This window comes from Camelus bactrianus, chromosome 29 (assembly GCF_048773025.1).
Source record: "Camelus bactrianus isolate YW-2024 breed Bactrian camel chromosome 29, ASM4877302v1, whole genome shotgun sequence".
NCBI classification, from domain to species: domain Eukaryota; kingdom Metazoa; phylum Chordata; class Mammalia; order Artiodactyla; family Camelidae; genus Camelus; species Camelus bactrianus.
In genome coordinates, this window is record NC_133567.1 from 9233080 (window position 1) to 9258990 (window position 25911).

Here is a 25911-nt window from a genome sequence, read left to right on the forward strand (position 1 = left end):
GAGACTTGATTAGACTCAGATTTAGTGCTTTTTTATATATATAAGAGTACTTCATTGGCGTTACCATGGGCTTCATAGAGCATCCTGTCGTAAGTCAAACGACATCTGATTATCTCACCTACTAATGCTAAGATCCATCAGTGCACTGCTTTAGTTTTCTCATAGCCTACAGCTCTGCCGTTACCCTGAATTGCGTTCTTTTAATTGCAGATTTTCAGAGTAAGAATTTGGCACCTAGTTATTTCAAATAGTGTCCAACGATTTTACTTTATTTTTACTTTTTCATCATGAACCTATGGGTTTTTGTCTATTCAGTGTGTATCAGTAATGTGCACTTACAAAGTGTCCCATTTTTGGCCAGTGGGAGTCCTTCCATGTTGGCTCCTATGAACTTTATCATAAAATTAATAGCTTTTTAAAAATAAGTTTTAATTTCAGAATTGTTTTACACTTACAGAAAAATGGCAAAGACAGTACAAAGAGTTCTCATATGCCCCGCATCCATTTTCCCTTATTATTAGCATCTTACATCAGCATGATACATTCGTCACAACTGATGAGTCAATGTTCATACATTTTCCAAATTATTTAAAGTCCATACTTTATTCAGTAGGATAAACAGGTAGACTTCCCTATTAAAATTATCTAGTAGTTCTGGTCTTTTTGGAGGAAAATGATCAGTTTTCTATTTTGTTTTCAGTCACTGATGGGTTTTGATTTTTGTATTCTCAGGTCAGTTTTGGTTTTTATGTGTTCCTAAAATGGTTTCTATTTCGTTTACATTTTCAGTAGTACTTAATTGCATATAATTGCACAATAGTAAATTTTTAAATTTTTTTCTGCTTCATTAGGAACATAGAGTTTCCTCCTTGTCATTCTTATGTTATTGGTATCTCCCCTTCATTAAATTTAGTTGGCGAGATTTTAAGTTTCTGTTTATTTTTTCAAAGAACCAGTTTGTTCATTTCTTTGATTTTGTTTCTACTGCTTTTCTTCTTTTCTAATTTGTTTATTTCTACCTTTATCTTTGTTAACTCTTGCTTTCATCTTTCTTTGGGTGCTTTGCTGAACACTTTTAGCTTTGGGGTTAAAATTTTAAGTTATTTACTCTATCTTATTACTTTTACTGACACAGATATTAAATGCTATGAATATTCCTCAGAACACTGTTTTAACGGGTTCTCATAGATTTTTCTGTCACATGTTCTTTTCCATTATTTTCTAGAAATTTTCAACTTTGTTTTATGTACCTCCTTGATCCAAAATTGTTAATATAAAGTTTAAATTTTTATAAAGATATTTTCTAAAAATATGTGTTTTCTTATAGATTTCTAGTTGTACTGAATTATGATGAGAGAATGTTATTTGAATTATTTCCATATTGTAGAATTTATTGAAGTTTTCCTTGTGGTCTGGTCTGATCAACTGTTATAAATAATCCATGTGCACTTGAAAAAGAGATATTAATTTTGAGGGAAAATATGTACTTATCAGGTTATTTATTAAATTTGTGTTTGTCTTTTCTATACATTTATTAATTTTTTTTTGTCTACCTGTTTTGTTTGGTTTGCAAGACATGTGTGTGACAGTCTCCTGAACTTACAGTCTCTGTTTTCGCTTGCACCTCCTGCAGTATCTGCTGTACAGATGTGGCTATCATGTTACTGGCTGTTACTTGCAGACTGTACCTTCATGAAGTATACTCTTTGTCTTGGTTAATGTCTTTTGGCCAGAATTGTATCTTTTCTGATAGCAAACCTGTGATCCTTGCCTTATTTTTATTTACATTTGCCTGTCACAGGTTTTCCCATCCTTTTAATTTTAACCTTCCGAATTAGTTTGGTTTTGTATCATAGGTAGAGCATAGAGATGGGTTAGCTTAGTCCACGTGACGTCTCTTTTCTTTCAGTAATCGAGATAAGCCATTGCTTTTGCCGATATTACTGATGTGTTTGCTCTCAGTACTGTCATATTGTTGTGAGTTATGTTTATTACATACTATGAGGTCTCTTTTCCTTTGATTTTCTTTTAGCTTTAGGAAAGCTTGCATAGCTGTTCCAGCCTGTACATTTATACTAAGCAATATCTTTATATAATCCCTTGGTCACTCCTACAATAAGACATTATCTGTTGGTTCTCTACTACATAAGGTATTTAAGTTAGCTTAAAAAATAGTAAGGTCACGTGGGACAAAGCCAGGTAAGATTTAAGGGAGGCACCCCTCAGAATGGGTATGAGTATGGCAAGTCCCCGGCAGAATCTCCAAGGGACAACTGGTATACCTGGAAGACAGCTTACCTGGCCTGAGGTTATTTAATCCCATCTCTACCCAGTCCAACAGGGCCAAAGCAGTGAGCACATGCAGAAGGGAGACACTCTAAACAGGATGAGCTCATCATTGGGGAAAAGAGCACAGAAAGAGATAAAACCAGAAAGGTGGCATCAAAATGACACTTCAACATTTTGCATGAATTTGGCCTCACTGGTTAGGGTTTTCTACCAAACTGTCCTTAAGAGACCCACAGCAAACATCCTATGATCCAGTCTGAAGCCATCCACTGGGTACCTAACCTGCTAGTCTGCAAAGTTTTAAACCCTAATGATGCTCAGCAATAGAAAATACAGCTTGGATTAAATTCTACTGAAGTTGTCCTTATGATGCAGAGAAACTCACACACAAAGGTCTTTTCCGCAAAAGGTCCTAATGAAAAAGTTTTGGGTAACTAACGAGGAGTTGTAACACATGTTGATGGCACAAGCCCAGAATGAACTGCATGTCACCGGCCCAGAGCTGCACTAGACGGTCTTCTACCAACGATGCTAATGCAGCAACTCAGGTCATGAGGTGGGTGATTTCAGGCGTAATGCCTCAAACTACCTAATCTGGGATATTCTGAAAATTAAAAGATTTCACCCATGTAAGGTGTTTAGCATGGTTTCTGATCCATTGTAGGGCCTCAAGAAATCACTGCTGAAACTTCTATCATTATAAAATTCTATTGGTATTAGGCCAAGGGGAAGGACTTTAGCATGGATGTATCTGTGAAGCAAAGTATATCTTTGGTCCTTCACTGAGATGGACTATTTCTCAGGAAAAAAAAAAAGGTTTTAATTAATTTATCTCCCTGGAATGTTGTGACAATTTATTAATAAATACAGTAAAGTGCTTTGGAAACAGCAAGTGAAATAAAAATGCTGACTACTGTGCAACAGCTTTCCTTTGAGAATAGCATCTTCCATACACAATAATGTGACCTAATTTAATTAAACAATACAAAGTTAAATAATAAAGAGTAGAGGAAGAAATAAATTAAAAGGCACAGTCCAGGGAGAAGGGCAAATTTTCAGATGAGATTTGAAAAGAGAGGGTGAATCAATGAGGCAGAGAAACACGAGAAAGTTGTTTTACTTGAGAGAAGAAACAGACAAGGTCTCTCCTTAGACAACCTGCTACGTCCCCGGGACCTCGTTACAACACTAAATGCATCAGCATCTCGGATCACAGTGAATGTTAATGGCCATCATTGGTGAGACACAAAAGAGCACTTACTTACCCTTTGGGAGAGTAAATGCAATCATTACTGAGGATTGTTGAAGTCATATAAAAGTGGAAAAGTGTGATAAATTGTGGCTGGCTAGCACAGAAGACGTGCGCTCCCTTCTGTACTTTAGAGTCGCTTGTGGGAAGCCCCTGACCACCCGGAAACTCCATGTCCCCAACCTTGGCTGATGGAATGTGAGCAGAAATGATGTGTGTCATTTCCAGACTGAGGTGCATAATTAGTAATCACACTCTTGCCATAATCACCCTCCTTCCCACAGTGCCCTGTATGTTGAAGTAAGTGGCATCAAAAAACAGAAGAAGCCTGAGTCCCAGAGTCCCCACATGAAGGAAAGCAGCCCAGGAGAGCCACCCAAGTAGGAACATCCGCCTTGACTCAGCACGGGTGAGAAATAAACTTGCATTTGTTAAACCACTGAAAGCTTAGAGCTGTTGGTTATCACACCTGGTAATATTATATCACCACCTAGTAATATATTTTTATTTCTAAAATTGGACTTTTGACCTAAACACCTATTTACGAGAATACACATTTATCACAGACCATGCCAAAGTGGCCTGGAGTTGTAACAACCACTATGCAAAGAAGTGAGAGAGCACAGCGCGCCACTCCGCACGGCTGGATGGAGAGACGGGCGATGGTCCACTCAAATGTGGTGCAGAGGCCAAGCAAGACAAGAAAGAATCTCTTTAAAGTGAATTGGATTTAGGAACCCGGATGTTACAAGTGTCCTCAGTGAAAGCAATTCTCATTGAGCGTTGGTAGGATAAGTCAGACGGGAGTGGTTTGAGGATTGAAGAGGAACTGAAGTAGAGAAAAGAAATGTGAAATGCTTCTTAAGAGACTTGGCCTTAAAGGAAAAGGAAGGTGTAGAAAGGTATAACGAAAGGGAGCTGTAAGGATGCGGGACAGCCTTGTTTTGTTCTGTTGTTTTAGGATTGGAGTGGCTGGTGGATCCTACAGGAAATGCTCAGCAGCAAGGGAGTGGAGTGAGATACAGGAGAGGTCCCTGAGAAAATGGGACAGCAGCTTACCAAGTCCATGGGGAGGGACCAGATGGCAGGAAAGGCACCACCTTCCTCTCAAAACAAGAGGCAGGAACAGGGACTGCTGCAAACTGGAGGAGGAAGGGCTGCCTGCTCTCACCCTGGGGACCGCAATAATGTTTCAATCAATAATAATACAAGAAATGGGAATGATTTCAAGACAATGTGCAATTAAATATGAATAAAAATACATAAAATCAAATAAGGGGGAAAACTGCGAGGTTGGATACAGAGATAGATTCACATAGTATGAGGATACAAGAGTCACATGCTATAAGGATGGAGTAAAACAATACGCAGAAGGGAAGGATAGCTTTTTCACAAAGGCTGGCAATATATTTGATAGTCATTTTGCAACTACTCTGAGTTAAGTGAGGAAGAAAACTAAGTATTATCAAGGGAATACAATGCGCCAGAGAGTGGACTAGTTTTACAAATATTTTCTCATTTATCCCACATTACAATTGCATGAGGTATCACTTCCACTTTTTTTTTTAACTTGAGTAAACTGGCATTCTATTCACAGTTAAGTGACAGAGCCAAAGTTCAAACTAATGTCTGTGTGAGACTTAAAAACTCATGTTCTCATTATACTTCAAAACTGCTATTGCTTTGTGCAACGAAAGAGCATTCACTTTGGAGACAAATAAACCAGAACTGAGCTATTATTTCCACATCTTACTCCTTACGTTGTCAGTTTCGGAGAACACGATGTGTGTTTTTTGCACCTTGGTACCACTCAGTGCATAGCACAGTGTTTAAGTACACGGAAGGGGTCCAATAAGGGAGTATAGTATTAAGTTGAATTTTTTATGTCTATTTCAATAGTCCCAGGATAAAACGGAAATGTAACAAAAAGACAAATGAAAGAGAGAAAACAATTTTAAAGAAAAACATATAATGAGATCATCAAGAAAGAACTAAGATGGAAACGTAATAGATGGTGTAGATCACACAGAACGGTGGGCATAATTGCAAGGGCTATCTGAGTGATGACAGCGGAACTTACAGCACGGTCAGTGGGCAAGGACAGCACAACCCGCTCGAGCCCAGATCTTAGTATTTTTAAGTGGGTGCACTCAAAAGTCTAAACAACATATTGTTGTCAGTTAATCACTATCAAATATTCCAAAAATGCTTTGTTTTCCCCAATACCTAGATTGAATTTTAAAATTACATTTCCATGTTCACACTGCAAAGAATGATTTTGCTTAAGTTGATTTTAACCCTTTTTCAGACTTCATTTGAGAAGCCAAAAGAGCGCTCCTTTTAAAGACCAGACTTTAACATGTACAATTTTAGCAACATGGAGTTAAGAGTTCGGAAGCAAAATAATGCATATTCCAACAAAAGTTCACAGTTTTAGGTATCAAAGGAACCCATAATATACATAACGCACAATAAGCAGCATTTGCAAACTACACGTATGGCGCGTGGGTACATCTGCTGTAATATTTAATTTGAATACTAGCTTTGTGTGATGCACTCAGCATGTCAAACAGTACCAGTTACTTCACTCACCCAGATTAACAAAATGCTTCACTCCGAGTCTATAACCAACAAAGCCCCAAACCGAAGCTCACAGCAAAAGGGAATGGTATGAGCCAAAGGTAAAACAGCAGATGTTACTCTTTCATTTAAAAATTACTTTTATAAATGATCTATGGCTTTTTTATAACATTCTAGCCAACAACAACAACAACAAAACCAAAGAAATAATGACTTCAAATCCAACCAGCTAGAAGTTCTCCTTATTAAACATAAGTGAGCGTCAGCCTAGACATCCTCATACTGCAAATACAGAGAAATAACAGCCAGAGACATGCGATTACAAAACAGAGGTTGTTCTATGCATGTGTTCGAATTATTTAATCTTTTGCACTTAACAGCAAAACGAAATTGAAATATAAAGCGTTCTAATTTTAGGTATGTTTTTATTACTAAAATTAATGAAAATCGCAATGAAAAAGAATTGAGTAGTTGGAATTCTTATGGCTACTTTTCAAACTGTATTTCTCTTTAAAATACTACTGGCTGAGGAGATTCTCACACTAACACTTTCTCCTGCCTTTCATTTCATGTTTTTGGTTAATTAAGTATTATCTCTGGCCTGTCAACATTTACCTTCTGTCCCAGTTCTAATAATCCCCATAGATTTCTGTCTTAGTTTTATACTGACATGAAGTGCTCCTTTTCTCAAGTTGTCTGCGTTCCTGATTTCTTTATTTTAATTAATTGCATAGCTGGCTAAATTTCAGCATCAAGTAATTTTTCTAGGAAGGACTCAACAGTGCCGAATTGTTTGGGGATAGCTGCCTCCTGCCTTCAGACTTAACGGACAGCTTTGATGGCTGTAACACTCTTGGGTCACACTTTGCCTCAGAACCAGGCTTCTTTTACTCCCTTGCCTTTGGACACTGAATGCTACTACCAAGAAATCAAAAGCCAGACCTACCTTCTCCCGATAGATGCCAGATAGGAAAACACTACGTGGACTTATTTTATAGCTTAAGAAATTGAGGATCAGAGAGGTTAAAAGAACTGCTAAGGGTCATACAGTTTAATTAATGAGAAAACTAGAACTAGGTTCCAGGTCCCATGACTCCCTGAAGTTCATAATAGAAAGTCAAGCAAATGCTAAGTTTAGCCAGTTCCGTGCCTTATTTCCCCCCATGAACGTGATGCCTGAATGTGTTTCAGAAGATGGTCGTTCCTCACTTAGCTCACCAGCTGCGCTGGAACGCAAGGGGCAAGGAACGGAACAACCTGCCTTCCTGCACGTGGTTCACAGAATAGTGTGCAAGCGTTTTTTCCTCTCTAAGACATAAGATAAAGTGTGTAATTATTCACAGTCGCAAATTAAAGTAAAATCGCAATGAAAAGAAGATGAAACCTGAACAGGATGAAGATGCAGTAGCGAATATGTGTTTACAGGTGTGTTAAAAACAAATAAAGCCAAGAATCGGCGAAAGAGAGAAAGCTGAGATATATGGAGGCAGTCACCAGCCGCCCTCAGACGCCTTAAGTAATTACAGGCATGTGAAGTGTTGAAATTATGTTACGCATTTGAGCAAATGGAAAATCCATAAAATCCATTTTTGTATTATAAAATGAGATTTTAAGAAGTATCTGTTTGCCTATCTAATGGCCCATTTTGCAATAAGTGCCTTTGTAACCTCCAAATAAATTTACAAGGCTAGCATGCTATGATTATTTTCTATCTCTTTTCTAAAGTAAACTCTGTATATGGAATTATAAGGGCAACGGAGTGTATACAAGGTGAAGAAGGCGAGATTACGAAAAAGGAGGGTGCCTTTCCTTGAGGTAAAGAAAAAAGCAAATTTTGATGTTTTCAATCACAAGTAGAAAATGTATTTTTATGTTATCTAGGATAATGGTTGCTGCTACTGAAATTACACTAAATTAACTAACTAGATACCACTCCATGTGCACGTATGGTGTCCACAAATTCAGGCCACTAGGTGGCAGTGGCACTACCTAGGGTAGCAGTGACCTGGTACAATAGCTTCATCCTGATTCTGCACCCTCTGCTCCACGGCATCTGACACTTAACCAACAATCAACACATCTCATTCAGAATTTTTTTGTTGTTATTAAAATAGAACTGAACTAACAAAAAAATTAATTAAATATTTGTTTACAAAAGCAATCATCTTAGAAACAAGATTTAAAGAAACCCCTGTACTTGACCATAGAATATTTGCTGTGTTGCACTGCATCCAATTGAATTGAATCGCCCTGCACTAAACCAAGTTTGTACAGATAGATGCATTGCTGGGATGTTTAAATAAATTTTGTCACCACTTACCTTAATTTAGGTTACAAAATTACTCTGACATGCTTCATAGAGGCAGGAGCTTTCCTGGTTCTGCACCTTCAGGTGAGTTTTAAACTCAGTGCTTACTCTTATCAAGATAAAGATCACACTGGATCCTGCTAATGAGCTTTGAAGCATAGTTTCTCCTTGCAGGACTGTTACTCTTCAAAAACAGGCTGAAGAAATTCTTGCTGAAGCCCTCTGCTTTTTCTTTTACCTCTCAGACCTACCCACGGTTCAAAACTGTCACCTCTGTTATGAGTCACACTCAGTAAGAATCAGCGCTTCTTAGACACACTGTCATCTGTCAGCCTCTCTAATACATTTCCTCTTCTGACACTTCCTTTAATAGCGGAGGTCCTTTTATTCCCCATACATTTATTTAAGATACCCAATTAAGTAAGTTACCACTTTCCAGACCCCTTCAAGTCTCTCCTTAAAGAAGTTTTGCTCTCCTGTCTTTCATTATCCATCAGTATATTCTGATGTAGGCAGAAGAGACTGATTTTAAAGCTTCTATAGGCAACAATCATGTCTTCACATCCTAAGTAGCATCAGGTTCTACGAAAAGTGCCTGTGCTCCTTGAACAAGGGAAAAAGCCTTCCTCATAACTGTAGTCTGCGATTGTTTTCAACATGTCTATTTCTGTATCACAATATATTTTTCAAGTGAAAAGTTCCATGCATTTAAAAGGGGAAAAAAAAAAGATATAACAGCATCAGAAACTAGAAAATACAGGGAGCTGGATGGTAGCAAAAAAACAGTCAAGAGCTGCCCTGACCTTAAGTCGTATGCAAATTGCTTTCTTTTAAACGCTAGCATAACCAACACAAATGGTATTTCTGGGTCTTGGCACATCAAACTACCCACAGATGAAAGATGACTTAATTGCTTTGACCACAGTCCGAGTCAGAAGAGCTCAGTTGGCAAATATAAAAATAGCTTGGTGCTATTTGCATGTGCATTTGAGTAAGGAGTGATTTCAGTTCGATGCCCAAAGTCTAGGAAACAAAGCAGCCCACAGGTAGTGAAACACACCTTGCAAGTAACAGACACAATCCCTGACCAGTGTCTAAGGCTGCAGAGGACCCCTCGGTCTCGTCAGCTACCCCCATGTGCACAGGAAATACCGCCGTCAGCGCAGCGCCTCCAAATTCAGGTCACAATATATTGAGCGTTTATGTCTTTAGAGGTTAAGCAGTTAAGCGTTCACAGAGATTTGTTGCCCGCACCATCTCCTTTAAATAACCTCCTAAAAACCTTTTAATAATTAATTATTATTCTTAATATCTACTGGTGCTGTTAATAGCTTAAGTTGCTTCTCATAATTTCACCTAACAAAGCACTTCCAATCAACAGTCATGGCAGAGTGAGGCTTGCTGTATTTTAGACTTTACTATGTAGCAACCCAAGTAAAGTAAAAATATATAGAAGAGGAAAAATACGACACAAAGAATGGAAAATTTCTCTGGGCCTTGTATTAAATGCGATTCCTAAGCAAGTAAGGGTGAAATGTGGATGACAGACTCTCCATTTCTTCTAACCGCTTAGCTCTGAGATGATGTTACTTTCATATTTTCTAAACTTTGTAATATAAACAGCAAACTTAATTCAGAAAAAAAAAAATCTGCCATCGCTGATTACCATAGCCAGGATCACAGACATTTAAATCAAAAGTCACCTGAGTTGGAAAAGGTTTAGTTTTTTCAATAAATTATTTTTTATAATGACTATAAAAGTTATATAGCACACAGAGGCTGGCTGGAGCGCGATGCTTTACTGTACCTGAATTGCGGGGAATACTTCCTGAGACATAAAGCTGACAATCAGACATCCGAGCGTGACTGGGAAACAGCAGCCCCTGAAAGATGAAAGTGGGAGTTTCAGTAACCTCGAAGGCAAAAACCATTGTTCTTTCACTTTTGAACCAGGAAATAGAATGGGCAAACGGTAATACAAACACATGTAAGGAGAGCAGAAGGGAAAAGTCAAACCCCAAAACCACTCTGTCAAAGCTGGAGGTGAGACTTCTTGCTCCACAGAAACCTGTATTTCTTCTGCTCTTTGGAAGACAGCTGTGCGATCATGCTAAAATTTAAGTCTAAAATGGCTTAATTTACAAAGTCAAACTGAGTTATTCTTTATTGAAATTCAATAAAGTCACTAATGTTGCAATATAATCATATAGAATATATAATACACACAATAATATGTATCATATAATATATAATAATACATTTTAATATCATACTTTTTTCAAAAATTTAATTATTAATAATAAAGGGCAGATATCTGTGGCTAAGCAAAGATAGACATTGTCCCTAAATATCATTATTAGTTTTAAATGCATTCTTGATCCAAACAACATGAAAGAATATGGTTTTGGGTAACAAAATAGGAGGGACAAAATTATGGAGAGCAAGTGTTTAAAATTAGGAAAATTATTGTCAGTATTTTAAAAAAGAGGAGAATGAATAATGATGCAAAGAAAATTTTATTTATTAATTTAATAGTGCATCATTTAAATAAATAATGATGCCAAGAACCTCCAGGAAATAGTAACACATTTATTTATTTATTTATTCGTTTACTCTTAACTTTTTAATTGCTAAAAAAAAAAAAAAAAACTATACACATAACAGACAGTAAATACCTGTCTGTCACCCAGTCTTTATCAAACTGTTTAAAATCACTTGTGAAAAATCCTACCCTTGACCCTCAGATCTCAGCTCCCAGAGTGAACCAGGGCTAACTTCTTTTAGATTTTTTGTCCTTCTTATATCCACCCACATACTTTTTGTAATACCAAAAATGACCCTGTTAGATTCTTCATTGTGCTTTTTCAACTTAATTTTGTGTCACAAATGTCTTTCCAGGTCGGTGTATATTGCAGGTCATTTACTTTTGGTAACAACATGCTGTTTTATAGAGTGGAGATACCATTATTTATTTAATCGTCTGCTTACTGAAGAGCATTCAGATTGCTTTCTATTTTCTGCCATTCCGGAAAACCCTGATACATACATCTACAGTACTCATGTCATTATTTCTGTAGGATACATTCTTAGGTGTCAAACTCAAAAACACCTTCCCAGAAAGACTGTATTGGTTTTCACGACGACCATTTCCCTCACAACCCTATACATTATTTTTTTTTAATTTGATCTATTTAAAAGTTGTTTTAATTTATATTTTCTTTTTATTAAGGATTCTGAACATCTTTTTATATCATTTTTGGACATTTATATTTCTTCAGCTAATTGCCAGATTAAATTACTTTTCTATTAGATAGCTGCTTCTTGTTTTGTAGAAACTCTTTGTATATTTGATGTGTTCATCTTCTCCTCCTAGTCTGCCATGTGTCTTTTAACTTTGTTTATGGTCTTTTTCTTTGGAGAATAGGAATTTTAATTTTTTTAATGTGTAGTTAAAGATGTCAACATTTTTCTGTGTGAGTCTCTGAATTTTTGCCTTGCTTAGGAGAGCCTTTCCACCCTAAGTCTACACAAAGCATCTCTATAAATAACGTTCCCATCACATATTTAAATGCTTTTTTCAATCCATATGGAATTGATTTAACTCTGATTCTAGTAAAATAACAAAACAAAATTTAAGTAGAAATTATTTTCAAATTCTTACAGAACAATGAAACCTGGGTCCAATAAACAGAAAGAACAATTCAGACAAGCCTGATTTCCTTTCTTGATAAAAATACTAAAGTAGTGAGTAAGGGAAGGCAAGGAGTGTAATAAATCTTGACCCTTGACATACACTGTCTTCATAAATCTTTCATAAAAAATTAATTCAAATTAGCTTTGGGGTAAGCACTGTCAACTGAACTGAAAACTGCTTGATGGACCACAAACAACAGAAATAATAATAGCATTGATGTATCCATCTGTGAGGAGGAAAAACAGATACCACACTAAGGCCAGTGATAGACCTGGATTCATGAAGCTTTTATATTAATGATCTAGAAGGAAGAAAGGAAAATGATGCAATCGTTAATTTCACAAGTGTCACTACGTTGAAAAGCGTGTCCCACACATTTGGAGGCATTAGAATAGGAGATTGTCATAGAGCACAGAAACACGGAGGGAGGGTTTCCAAGTAAGAACTGACTTGGAGCCAAATCCACAGCCATTTGTCTATCTATAAACCAAGTAGTTCAGTCAAATGACACTATGGTGACCACTTTGTAACTGGCTAGAGAAAAATTCACTCATCCAAGATGGCGGAAGGGGAGCAAGCCTTCCAGAAGCAGGGCAGTAGGGACACCCAGGAGGAGGGGATGGGCACTGATCGCGGGAACATAAAACGTCCAACAGCTATGGCTCCTCCTCCCATGACCCTCAAACACGGCCCAGGCAGTGAACGATGCTCTCACATCTGCCAGCCTCTGAAAGCTGTGATTTAAAAAATAATAAGAATGAATTAATTAAATACAAACCAATAATGATAATTAAAGGTGACTGAACTGGTTTAGATGAAACAAAGAGGCATAATAAGATGCTAACATTCAATTCATGTTAACATTTTAGTGTTTACAAAATGCTTCCACCTGGTCTCCTCTGATGAATACCTTGAGGCAGTCAGGAAAGGCGTGATTATTAGATCCATTTTCCTCCTGAAGCTAAGGAGAAACAAGACAATTGCCAAATATGACATAGTCATTCTGCTGGGAGTCTGCTGCTTCTACTACACCTACTCATGCCTTTTAAAGTAATTCATAGAGCAGTGCAATCAGGTTTGGACATATGTAAAAATCACAATTCAAAAAGTTCTCTTTAAAAGAAAAGCAGATTGTATCTTCATGAGACAAGCACTTTCCACGTACACTGAATACACGAGATGCATCCTTTGGCCTCAAATCTGTATCCCCACTTCTCCTCAGCCTTCCTTCTTTCTACCCTTCCTCACTTTTTTTCTTCCTTTTTGTCCCCATGACCATTGTTCTTAAAAACCAGGGGAATGTGAGAAGTAACAGAAGGGAGAAAGAATGTTTAAGGACATGGATCAAAAAACAATCTTTCTGGGAAAATCTCAGCTTCTGATCTGTGAAGGCAACAGGAGATTTTTTTTCACAAGTATCTAAGGCCTAGGAGGGTCTTAAGTCACTTTGGAGATTGACTTGATTGTCTGCCTGCCACGTGGTAATATCCACTCTCCGCCTGGGCATTACGCTGCAATAGGCAGACATCCTGGTTTGCCTGCCAACATCACTGTAAGCAAATGACGGCCCCCTTCAGGTAGTCTGGATGAAATATTTCATCGAGGAATGTTCTCTTTATGTTAAGACACCATTGTCATGATGCCTTACCACTGCTGATTTCCTTTTTTAAAACTTGTTTACCACTGTGCAAATACAGCACAAATGTGTATGTGTGCAATTTTTTCCAAGTGGACAAACCAATCAATACAGTTTCCAGCCAAATACATTAATAGGAAAACCAAGTTAAATGTTTCTTAAACATTCGTGAAAATGATCATGTGCAGCAATATTGCATTGCTAGAACCAACGACCTCATCAAAAATGTTTGAGAAGGTGTCAAACTTAGCCATGTTAAGTTTAAAAATTTCAACTGTGAAAAGCTCTCTAGCTAACCATCTGTTTATCTCATTCCTCCTATATATAATCAAATTTCTTTCAAACAGGAAGGCTTACATTGACAGAGTAAATGAGTCCAAATATTTGGCTTAATAGATCTTCACTTTAATTAATCAAATAAAATTAATCTTTCAACTGAAGTGAAGTTTACATTTGTCTGTTTGATCTACAATATTCTTGAAGGATATTCATAATATTTTGTACACTACAAAAAGCATATCTACTATTATTTGTATTTCAAGCAGCTGGCCTGGGCATATAATCATAGATGAGACATTTTCTTAATTGGGTAACATCTCTAAATTTTACTGGATTTTGATTTTATTTATAAAAGGGAGCAAAGCTTGCAAAAACAGTCAAATTTGAGAAACATTTTAATTCACCAAAGTGTTAAGTATCCTTGGTTATATTATGTGCATTAAATTTTCCAAAAAGAATTTAGCTTCAGATGAAATTTCAGGCTCAGAAAGCCTAAATAAAACATTTAGAAGGATTGTGAGATGAGAAGACTGTTAAGGAAAGCGGTAAAGGGCTACTGAGAAAAATCAGGCAGATTACTTGCTGATACTGATTAGTGAAATTCGATTAGGAACTAAGAGAATTTGTGTTTCAACCCCATCATTTCACAGTAGTTTCCTTTCTATCATATATGGTAAGCATCATCCACAAAAAGTAAACCAAGAGTAAACCCATACTTGAAAAAGAACCGTCCGGTGATTAAGGGATCTGAATAGCAATTCAGCAATTGGTTTTCATCAGTCAATTAATGCCTGAGAGAACTGAGGTATTTAAAAAGCTGCAGTGCCTTTTGCATAAAATAACTAGTTCAAATCCTGATTTAGAAATTAATTAGTGATTTAATTTCTTCCACCAAATTATGTATTCACGATAAATTAAAGATCATATTTTATCACAAATCCCAAGAATAATAACTATATCTGACTCTATAAAAATGACACGTATATAAATATAACATACAAACTTCTATTCACAAATAATTAGATTCCAGGATTGTGTCTCACAACCTTTAATTATCATAATTTCCAGTTTTCATTTTGTCTCCGTAATCAACTTGTCACTGAAATAACTTCTGAGGCGTAAAACAAAGTATGTCTCATAGTTGAATATTTCATACTCAGCACTTAAGTATGTTATTGTCATCCACCGTTACATTCTCCTCAATGCCAGGAGATGGCGCTGTGGGTTTTAAATCTCAGAGCTAAAATCTCGAAGCAGAACTGAGCCCTGAATTTTCAGTGTTTCTTCATTAATTCAGGGACACCAGACAAGCCCTACAAGTGTTCACTTTTTTGTCCCAACAATTTTCCTTTAAAAATTTTTTTTCGAATGTTTTCCAAGATTCGATTAAGATTCGAAAGGGGAAACACGTATAACACAAATATTATCAGTCCCTAGGGAGTGCAATTGACGACGGCAGGCGTACATCCCAGGTAACCAAGGAGGGAAAGAATTGTTAAGAAACTTTTTTTTTTTTTTTTTACTGGTTTTCCTCTATCAGTGTCCCTACATTGTTCTCTGGGGCCCAAGCAGTGCTAGGCAGGCGCAAGTTTTTCAATCGCTACCGCGCCCCTCCCCTTAAACGTCGCCGCAATGGGACAGACCCCGCGGGAGCCACATGAGCCCTTCTCAGCGAGCGAGGGGACCAACCTGCGCACCGGCTCCGGACGCACCGTCAAGCGTAAAAAGTTGCTTCTCCGGGAGCTGAAAGTTTCCCTTCAACGTTTGCTCCAACTTAAACCAACCTGCCCCCAGTCGTGAGGATCGACCTCTTTTCTTTAAAATAGATCAAGAAAAGGGAAATCTTCCCGAAAGAACTTTACGTAAACAGATTTCCACTTTTCCAAGGTCGAAGTCCTTGGAATTGCCAACCACTACAGAGAAAGTGTAAGACTGGGGCCCCTGGAGCACTGCCAGTGATGTTCCAGCTCCCGCCGGCCCTGCACTTTCTCTGTCCTCCTCGTGAGCCCCGCCAATCCCCAACACACACATGGACCCATAGCGTCTCTGTGAGTGAGCTTTCTGGGACTCCGCCAAAAGGGTAAGAAAATAGTGATGACAAAACGACACCGAGAAACTTGACTTCAGGAGCTGGATGAGCTTGAATTTCTCTGCCATCAAGTAGATCCTGCCTTTCCAAACCCCGCAGGGGCGCAGGATGATGAACCTATGCCGTGCGGACTTCAAGCAGACCCAAGTGCCACCAGACAGCGATGGGCGGGCGAGGGGCGGGGGTGGGTAAATGCAACTTCAAGGTCAGCATGCCTCTGGGCTGGAGGGTGCTCCAGCCTGGAGAGCTGGGGGCGCGCCCTGCTTGCGCGCGCGTTAGGCGCCGGGAAGAAGGGTTCGGAGCCTGCACTTCCCCGGCGGTTTCTTAAGAGGAAATGCCTCTGGGGTCTACGCGGACCCGACCTTCCAGGCCGGACTCGTCCGCGGCGGGGGAAGCGCAGCCCCAACAGGGTTTCCGTCACTCTTAGGGAATTTGCTTTTCCAGAGCAGCTCAAGCCAAAGTTCAGGTCATTTTCTCCAAACTTTGCTTTTACTTTTTAGAATGTTCTCAAATAGATAAATTGCAACACACACACCCACACACACACACACACACACACACACACAATTCTCCCTTTCAGAAAACACACACACAGATACTCAAATCCCAGTATTTCGGTGTTCTCCTATCTTTTTTATCTAGGTAAATAATAAGCTGTTTATCAGGTCTGTAGAAATAACAAAGAGGAACTCTCTAGCTTCGTTCTCAAATGGTGGATGTGTTACTTTCTAATTTTATTTAGGTTCCTATTTCAAATTTCAAGCAAATATTAATGAAGATGATCATTAAGAAATTTAAGTATGACCTAAAAAAATTAGTTTGGTCTGAAACTCAAAAGCTCTATAATTTCAATAGGGTGCGGCTTGTTGAATATTTAAGAATCTTTTCAAAGCCAGAGGTGTGTTCCTTCCTGATGTAACAAAACTGTACTCATCTTTCCACAACATTGCTCTGGCGTCTGTAAATTTGGTATCCAACTCTCGGCCAAGAAAGCTCCCTGTCCTGGTTTGTCTACCAACCAGCCTCACTGCCCCAGCCAGCCCAGTACCAACGGCGCCCTGCTCGGTGTTCATGGATGGCGCCCACCCCACCGTCTGGAACACCGAGTGGCCTGAGCTGCCCCCACCATGACTGGGCAGAGAAAACAGCCCCCTGCGTTGCCTTTGCCCCAACTGCTTCAGTAACTCACACTGACCTTCTCTGAAACTGCACAGTCAGAGGATATCACTTCCAATGCTTCATTCTCAGGGGTCATCTGTGGGTCAGGAGTTTCCGCCGCGGGCTAAGTTCCCACCCTTTCTTCCTGGGCAACCAGAAAGTGTTTATTTTGGCTTTTCCTCTGCTATCTTTCCAACTTGCTAGATAGATCAGGACCCGGGCCCCTTCCCCGCTTCTTGGCAGAATAAAGTTCGAGCAGAGATTTCCAGAGCTCCTGCGGCCAGAGGACACTAAATGAGCAGCTGACATCAGCCCTTCGCTTGCCCGAAACCAGGCGGCGGGATTCCACTCAAGTGAGAAGAAAGGGCCTAGGCCGTGACTTGGGGCTGGCGACGATTAAACCAGGTAAGGAGACACCGGGCAGATGTGTTTTCATTGCCCTGTAAGATAAATGCAGCGTTAAGTGCCTGACAACTTCCCAGAAGCAATCAGCAAAAGTTTACGAGTGCATAAACCTCAAAGACCATTCCCCGACGGTTGTTATAAGGCCCACATTTAGAGCTTCTATAAATTCTTCGGTAGTTTCCCAAAGCTAAGTTTCCAGGGACAATTAAGCGGCCACCTCCTCTGGGGAGACCGGGGGGATTTTCTTGAACAGCCGAAGAAAGGTTTTGGGCTCCTACTGAGTGAAATTAAGTTGCGCAAAAGTTTGTTCCAGTAGTTTCGATGGCCAGGGAGAGGAGAGGGGAGGAAGGAAGGCGTGGAAGTGGGGTCGGGGAACGGTCATGAGGTACTCTCTCATTCTAAGTTATCTGATAGCAGCGAAGGACCAGGGTCTGGTGAGGGGCCCGGAGCGGCGCCTTTGCCACTTCGGTGGTGGCCCCTGCTTGGCCACCGGAAGGTCCTGCAGGGCACAGCCCTGTGTGGCGCTCGTAGCTCCCACCCAGCCCGGACCTGGTAAATCCTTCGCCCTTCTCGTGCCCCCTGAATGGCCGGCAGGATTCCAGGCATCCTGCGGTAAGTGCCAGCGCACCAGAAAGGCGGGCTGGACGGAGAACCGGGTCAGACATTTGGCGACGGGTCGCCACCCTGCCCAGGGCCGCGACGGTGCCCGCCTCCGTCCCCCCGTGGGTGGCCAGAGTTCTCTGGTCAGTTGGTATGAGGCCCACACGACTCACCTATGCTTATAGAGAACCTTTGTTTATGATTCCAGTGAAAACCAAGCTGCTAATTGAAAAACGGTAACAGGAGCGTGTCTTTAGCTTCCTAAAGCGAGAGGTTAACAGCTGCGCGCGCCCGGGAGGGGAGGGGAAGGGAGGGGGAGGGAGGGGGCGGGAGCAGGCGGCCGCCCCGCACGTCAACGTGCTTCTGGGGCCTCCGCGAGCCACGTGGGCCGGCTCCCGCCCTCCAGAGCCGCCGGCCAGTGTCCCGGGCTGGAGAGCCTCTCGCAGCCTGCCTGTTCTTTCCCAACCTTTGGGTCCTGGTCAGTCCAGAGGCGGGAAGGTAACCGACGACTGCGTGGCGTTTCTGTCCCCAAGGGATTGAATCTCAGGCAGTTATTTTGGAAAAATACCGCTGGGCCCCTTTTCCTCCTTTCCAGGTGAAAATTCAGAGGTCTCTGCGTCGTCCTCACCCCTCCTTTATGAAATAAGGCGTCCAACTGTTCTGATATTACCATTCAAAAACAGGTTCTGTGGCGGACCTCATTTGTGAATCTATTACAGAGATTAATAGATTATTTCTCCTTTTTCAACTAATTCTCAGTGGGGAAATTTAACCATATGGTAAGGAGAGAATTAGAATTTCATCACATTAGAGCAAAATGTAATGAAAAGAGTCCAACACCTGGGGCCAACTCTGAAAGCCACAATTAAAAGGTTTTTAATGAAACCAGAGAAACCAAAAATTTCATAGGCTTCAGTAATTCTGCCACATAAGAAAGATTTACTGGAGGTGTTGGGAAATATTGTTTTTCTTATGTCATAAGGATGAAAACCAGCCGCTAAATACCATGTGCTCCCAGACACGGGACACAGGAGCCGGAGGACCGTGTGTACCATCTCCCATCCGGAGAGGAGCACTTGTTTTCACACTTCTTCCTTCGCTCTCCCTCCAAGAACAACCAAGGCAGACCCAGATGTCCCTGAATGGCTTCCTAGCTGTGGCGGCTACGTTTCCGGGTAAATAAATATGCACGAATACCCCACTTGGTGTGTGAGAGGCTTTGACTCCTGGTGAAGTTGAACTATTTTGAAACAATTAGATTTTAATGTTGAGGAAATTTTGAGCAATCAGTTTCTTCCTGATTAGGAAATCGTGTGCTTCATAATCACCATCCCTATAGCCTATTTGGAGAGTGCTGCAAAAGCACCCCCTCCCCTTTTTAAAAAAAATAATCTAATGGGCTGCATAATCCACCTGCTTTTCCTTTTCTTCCCCCCTCCCCCGACAATCCGGGCAGGAAGTGGGCAATTGGGGGCGGGGGCGGCATAAGGCAGTGTGTTCTAGGGGCGGGGGGCGACCGCTTTACTCTCTCACTAGCTGAGAATCTTGGGCGAAAATTTTTGGGCAAGCCAGCGGGGACGCCACTTCCCCTGAAAGTCCCATCTCCAAATCCAGACCAGAGTCATCCTAGGAACAGGGGTGGAGTATCATTCTCCCCCAGAAGGGTCATGTAGCACAAGATGAGACAGCAGTGGCGAGGAAAGGGCCGTGGGGGATGGGGTGCGGGGGCGGGGGCGTCTGCTTTCCACGGGACTCCCAGGCTTCAGCACCGATCTACAATTTGCTGAAGGAGCAAAGAACATCCTCGGCTCTAAGTAGGGCTTTTAGTGTGCTCATTGATGAGTGAAAGTCGCCACACATGTCAAGCTAAAGGCAGTTGTTGGGTTACTAACAGGACCCAGCGCCTTGCAAACATATGCGCTAAGCTGTGTATACAGATGGCAGGCAGAATAATGGAGCAGGCGCCTTTTATAAAGCTCTAGCTGCTGCCTGTCTTCAGACCTGGGAAATGAAACTATTCAGACTCGCGGCCAGATAGCGCCTGCGATTGTTTGTTACCGTTTTAATCCTATTAATTAAAACGTTAACCTGATTGGGTAGAAAGCGCTGTCCCAACAGGCGACTCTTCTTCATAATAACCTACTCAGAGATAATGATGTAAAAGACTCCCCCGTCTGTGGCTGCGGCTGGTTGATGGGTCCGGAAATCTCTTGAAGGTGAATCCAAGCAAGATAAACGGTGCGGAGAGGAGGCGCGGGGCTGGGCTCAGAGCGGCGGCAGCGGCGGCGGCTCCACTCCCTCCGCGCCCACCCTCCCACCATGCGGGGCCGCGGCCCATGGTGAGCCCCAGCAGCCAGCACCATCGGCTGGAGACGAAGAAGAAGAAGAAGAGGAGGAGGCGAGCGCGGGGGAAGGCGAAAAAGAAAAAGAAGGGGAGAGGGCTGCCAGCAGCACCGGGACCGACGCGCGCACCAGCCCCGGAGCCCGGCTCGGGCGCGTCTGCGGCACCGCCTGACTCCCGAGCCGAGGCGGCGGCGGCGGCCGGCGCGGCGGGCCCGGGCTGCGCGCCGGCGCCGGACCATGGAGCGCGGGCTGCACCTCGGCGCGGCCGCCGCGGGCGAAGACGACCTCTTCCTGCACAAGAGCCTGAGCGCCTCCACCGCCAAGCGCTTGGAGGCGGCTTTCCGCTCCACGCCCCCGGGCATGGACCTGTCCCTGGCGCCGCCGCCTCGGGAGCGCCCGGCGTCCTCCTCGTCGTCGTCGCCGCTGGGCTGCTTCGAGCCGGCTGACCCCGAGGGGGCAGGGCTGCTGTTGCCGCCGCCCGGGGGAGGCGGCGGCGGCGGCGCGGGAGGCGGCGGCAGCGGGATGGGCGTCCCCGGGCTGCTCGTGGGCTCTAGCGGCGTTGGGGGCGACCCTGGCTTGAGCAGCCTGCCGGCCGGGACCGCCCTGTGCCTCAAATACGGCGAGAGCACCAGCCGGGGCTCGGTGGCCGAGAGTAGCGGCGGCGAGCAGAGCCCCGACGACGACAGCGACGGCCGCTGCGAGCTAGTGCTGCGGGCCGGAGGCGCCGACCCGCGGGCCTCCCCGGGCGCGGGAGGCGGCGGCGCCAAGGCGGCCGAGGGCTGCTCCAACGCCCACCTCCACAGCGGCGCCAGCGCCCCCCCGGGGGGCCCGGGCGGCGGCGGCGGCAGCGGTGGGGGAAGCAGCGGCAGTGGCGGCGGCGGCGGCGGCGGCGGCGGCAGCAGCGGCAGCGGCAGCGGCAGCAGCAGCAGCAGCAGCAAGAAGTCCAAAGAGCAAAAGGCGCTGCGGCTCAACATCAACGCCCGGGAGCGCCGGCGGATGCACGACCTGAACGACGCGCTGGACGAGCTGCGCGCGGTGATCCCCTACGCACACAGCCCCTCGGTGCGGAAGCTCTCCAAGATCGCCACGCTGCTGCTGGCCAAGAACTACATCCTCATGCAGGCGCAGGCCCTGGAGGAGATGCGGCGCCTCGTCGCCTACCTCAACCAGGGCCAGGCCATCTCGGCCGCCTCGCTGCCCAGCTCCGCGGCGGCGGCGGCGGCGGCCGCTGCCCTGCACCCGGCGCTCGGCGCCTACGAGCAGGCTGCCAGCTACCCGTTCAGCGCGGGGCTGCCCCCGGCCGCCTCCTGCCCGGAGAAGTGCGCCCTGTTCAATAGCGTCTCCTCCAGCCTCTGCAAACAGTGCACGGAGAAGCCTTAAACACTCTCCCCTGAAAAACACAAGACCGACCCCAAAGCTAGAGGAAAGTGAAAAGCTGCCCCCCTCCCCGGCCCCCTTTATTTGGTCCTCTGGTAGTTGTGAAACACTTGCAGAGCAAACAAAGCAGAGGCGAGAACTGAGAAGTATCAGAGACAAACGGGACTTCTAGCCTTGACACCCTCAGAATCTCGGTCTTTGGGCTGGGGAGCGAGGGAGGAGGGAGGTGGAGTTGGGATGGAGAGTGTGGATATGTCTTTTTTCTAGGAAAAGTGGCAACTTTGGTGGCAGCCTAGACCTCGAGGAAGCAGAGTTTTCCATTAAGATTACAAATAAGTTGAGAAGTAGTCGTTATTAAGCGTGGAGAGTATTAAATGGCAAAATAGTAGTCCTACTGATAATTGTGAATTTGGCTAGTGCAGAGAGGGAGAGGAGTCCGGGGTTGGGTGACTTGTGGGACGGAATATTCATTTAGACAAATCAGAAAGGGCACTTGAAAATAAATTTTGATTCTGAGCCAGGAGAAAAACTTGAAATGTAGATTTATTTAAGTGGGGGAAAAAAAAAACAGAGACACGTTGCTATGAAAGACTTGTATTTTTTATTGTCTCTGAACTTTAATCCTGTGAAACTGCTCAAAAGTTTTGGCAAGAGTGATATAAAAAAACTGACTGTGGCTGAAAGAATTGCATTTAAAAATATTTATGTGCACCTTGTTACTTTCCACTCTGCAATGATGTATTAACAATTCATGGTATTTATTTGTTATTCTTCAATGACCCTTCCACACCAACAGTATTTATCATGTGTTAAGGTCATGGGTCTTATGTGCAGATTTTTTTTAATGACTCTAAAATTCTGTTTTATAGATTAACTTATATTGTGTGCCAAGTGTTTAAAGGGTTTATTTGCCAACAAGTATGAAGAGACATATTGATGTATCTGAGCTGCTTAGGTTTATCAAAGGTCACCTGGATATCTTCAGTTGCATCATCCCTGTATTTAAATTGAGCTTTAATAAATTGCTTCAGTCCAAAAATTACAGGAAAGGTGTATTCTTAATTGATGAATGAATTGATCTCTTTTTTGAAAGGGGACTCCTTTGCATTCTAAAAAGGAAAGACATCACAGCAATAGATCCTTTAAGAACATGCTAAGCAAATATTTTTCCAGGCTGTGCTGTGCATTTTTAAAAGGTCTAATTTAATTGCTTTTAATATATATGTACATATATAAGTTATTTTAACTGTGGAGAGTTATTTAAGTTGAGAGGCTGGTTTGATTTGCCTATGGTGTGAAATCCTTTGTTATTTTTCTAAAAAAGTAAAATTTAAAAAGAAATAAAACTTAAGGAAGAGCAAGAAGCTATTTACCCAAAGTGAGCTTTCAGTTTTAGTTTGCATGGCTGTTTGCCTGCCTTTCTATCCTATGAAAATCAAGAAAACCTTTTTTTAAAAAATGGAGTCCTGCTATTTTCCACTCCTTGCAGATAATACAAATTCAGTTTGTCAGGATGGATGGTGAGTGGGAGCTATGATGGATCTATTGGCGGGTTTTGGATGTGTGAAGAATGATATATATATTAAATAGGTCGATCAGACTATGACAGCTATGTACGACCATTTGTATGTGTATCTATGTCAGAAAGAATCTTTATTAAAATATTTTGATCAAACATTTTATTATGCTGTGCTTTGTGGAAGGAGCAATCACCTCTCTTCTGTGTTACTCTTTGCTTGAAAGGTAACAAAAAAGAAAGGAGTTTCAGAGAAGGTGGAACTAAAGTTTTGTAGGGTTACACAATTAGGAGCAGCCCTAGTTCACTGTTTACTTGTTAAAGGACCATGGCTGGGCCTGGTCATTGGAGGAGAGATAAATGGGGTCAGTGGTGAGACCCCAAGGAGGTCCAGAGCTCCTGTCTGCTGGCATGAACTTTGAAAGGCCTGCTCCCCCTGGAATTCTTTTCCCACTTTGTATGGCATTGTTAAACATGCCAGGGCCCATCAAAGAGGGTGAAGTTTCTTAAAGAGATTTTATCAAAAATTTTATCTCCAACTTCCTGAAAAAATTTGGATTTGCTAAGGATGAATTGGATTGTGGCTTTACCCTTTTATTATGTGACAGAAGAATCAACCAGGTTGAATTATATGTGTAAACAATGCCCATAGAGATTTTAAAACGTTCTAATATTGCTTGTTAATGAGATTTTTTTTTTTTTAGGTACTATGTTTGGATTGGATTGGGCATTGATTCTATTAAAAAATGTCTGTATAGGCTTGTATTTGGACTTTAGTAATGCCCTGACATTTAGGTTTGGTTTTTGTGGTGAAGGTGATGGAGTTGGTGGTGGTGAAGTTACAGCGTTTCCTCTGTGGGCAGTTTGCTCCACGCTTTTTGGTCTGTATGGCCTCAGCTCATAATGATATCCCTAAACGCCATCAAACTTAGTGGGGGGTGAGGGAGGATGTTTTCTGCTCCACTTGCCATCAAAAAAGATTAATCAGAACCTGTAACTTTTCAGAAAACATAAGAGAAAGGGCCTTGAAGCTGCAGCCGTCCCAGTCTGGGAGTAGGGGTAGAGGCAGGGAAGAGACCAGGGCAGCCCCCAGGCAGGAGGAGACCCGTCTCTCAGCATTTACCAGACAAAGCCTGGGTGCGTCTAATTATAATTATTAAAACAATTTCCATGACGATGTCTAATATTATGTTAATTTGAAAACAACTGTGTATGAAAACTGTCGACTATAATACCTAAATTCATTTAATGAAACACATCGTTAAGGCAATTAAACCTCCTGGATGTGATTAAGAAACATAATTACGACACTGTTCTGCGCCATAATTGGGTGTCTTTAATCAAGGGGTAAAGTGATCAGCAACACAGCCATTAGTTTGTATTGTTCTGGCCCTGCTGTCCATCATTCTGATTAGGAATTAACCACAGCCACCATCAGTTGAATTTTTTTTTTTCTTTTTGCATATTAACATTGTAGGGGACACATTTGCTGCAAGATTTACTGCTTAATATTTCTCATTATTAAGAAGGCCTCTTTGGAGTACTTCCTCTGCAACCTCTGTACTCTTCAAATATTATTAGAAATTGTACAAATAAAAGATCTTGAACTTCAGGAGAAAAAGAAATGCTCACCCTCCTTTCACCCTTTAATAAGTCAGTCTCTTGCCTTAGTCCTGAATGAAACTGGAGATGGATAGCATGGGGGAAAGGAGAGGATGCCGAGAATAAGTTGAAACGTTTGACAAATATAGACAATTATTTAAAGTAGCAGGGTTGATAATACTTATTTTCATTTTGATAATTTCAGACAAATTAATTCTGTTTCCAAATCAAGCAGTTGACCAGCGTTTGTTTCTAGGAATAAATGTGGGACATCTGAAAGGAACAAGAGAGGACTTTTTGGTGATTTACTTAAATGACCCTCCAGGCCTTAACCCTAGCCTTTTCAAAGTTTTTTCAGCATCAGCTTTTAGGGAAGGAAACCAATGATTGGAGAGGCAATTCGCCCCCACCCCCACCCGGCGGATCCGGAACCCCTTTGGGGCGGGGGCGCTTGACCCGTAAGTTTCAGCCCAGAATGGAAAGTTGCCCCACACACTTGTGGGCCCTGATGGCCTTCCATGGTCCACCTCGGACCGAGGTGGGACCGGGTGTCTGAACACCAAGAGATCAGTGTGGTCTTGCGGAAGTGCCCTTGGGCCAGAACCGTCAGCCTGGCCCTTAAAACTGCGGCGTCTGCCAGAGTACCTTGGTCCACTCTGCTCTGACACTGTACGCACCTTGGAGCGCTTCTCCCAGAAGCACGCCGCCCGGAGCATCCCGCTGCTCAGGCTTTTTAGAGAACTGACAGTGGGCAGAAGAGGCCGAACGAGAACCCAGAGCCCCACT

The 25911-nt window shown here is 42.4% G+C and overlaps 1 protein-coding gene and 1 long non-coding RNA gene across 3 annotated transcripts in view; one reads left to right on the forward strand and one right to left on the reverse strand.

Moving 5' to 3' along the window:
- Positions 1-19330, reverse strand: part of LOC123613024 (uncharacterized) — a 485726-nt gene extending 466396 nt beyond the window's left edge. Inside the window, exons 1-3 of one of the 2 annotated variants that reach the window (XR_012503154.1) lie at positions 18461-19309; positions 17320-17722; positions 10234-10309 (exon numbers count right to left, since the gene is read on the reverse strand). This is a non-coding gene — a long non-coding RNA (uncharacterized LOC123613024). Of the gene's footprint in view, positions 1-10233; positions 10310-17319; positions 17723-18460 lie in introns of both variants that reach the window. The other variant, XR_006720339.2, reaches the window with a different exon arrangement.
- On the forward strand, positions 19325-25106 carry LOC123613025 (class E basic helix-loop-helix protein 22). Its single transcript, XM_074354898.1, has 2 exons — positions 19325-19462; positions 20504-25106. The coding sequence occupies exon 2, from the start codon at positions 20868-20870 to the stop codon at positions 22008-22010; it is 1143 nt and encodes a 380-aa protein (XP_074210999.1). The 5' UTR covers positions 19325-19462; positions 20504-20867; the 3' UTR covers positions 22011-25106.
- Positions 25107-25911: the final 805 nt, after the last annotated feature.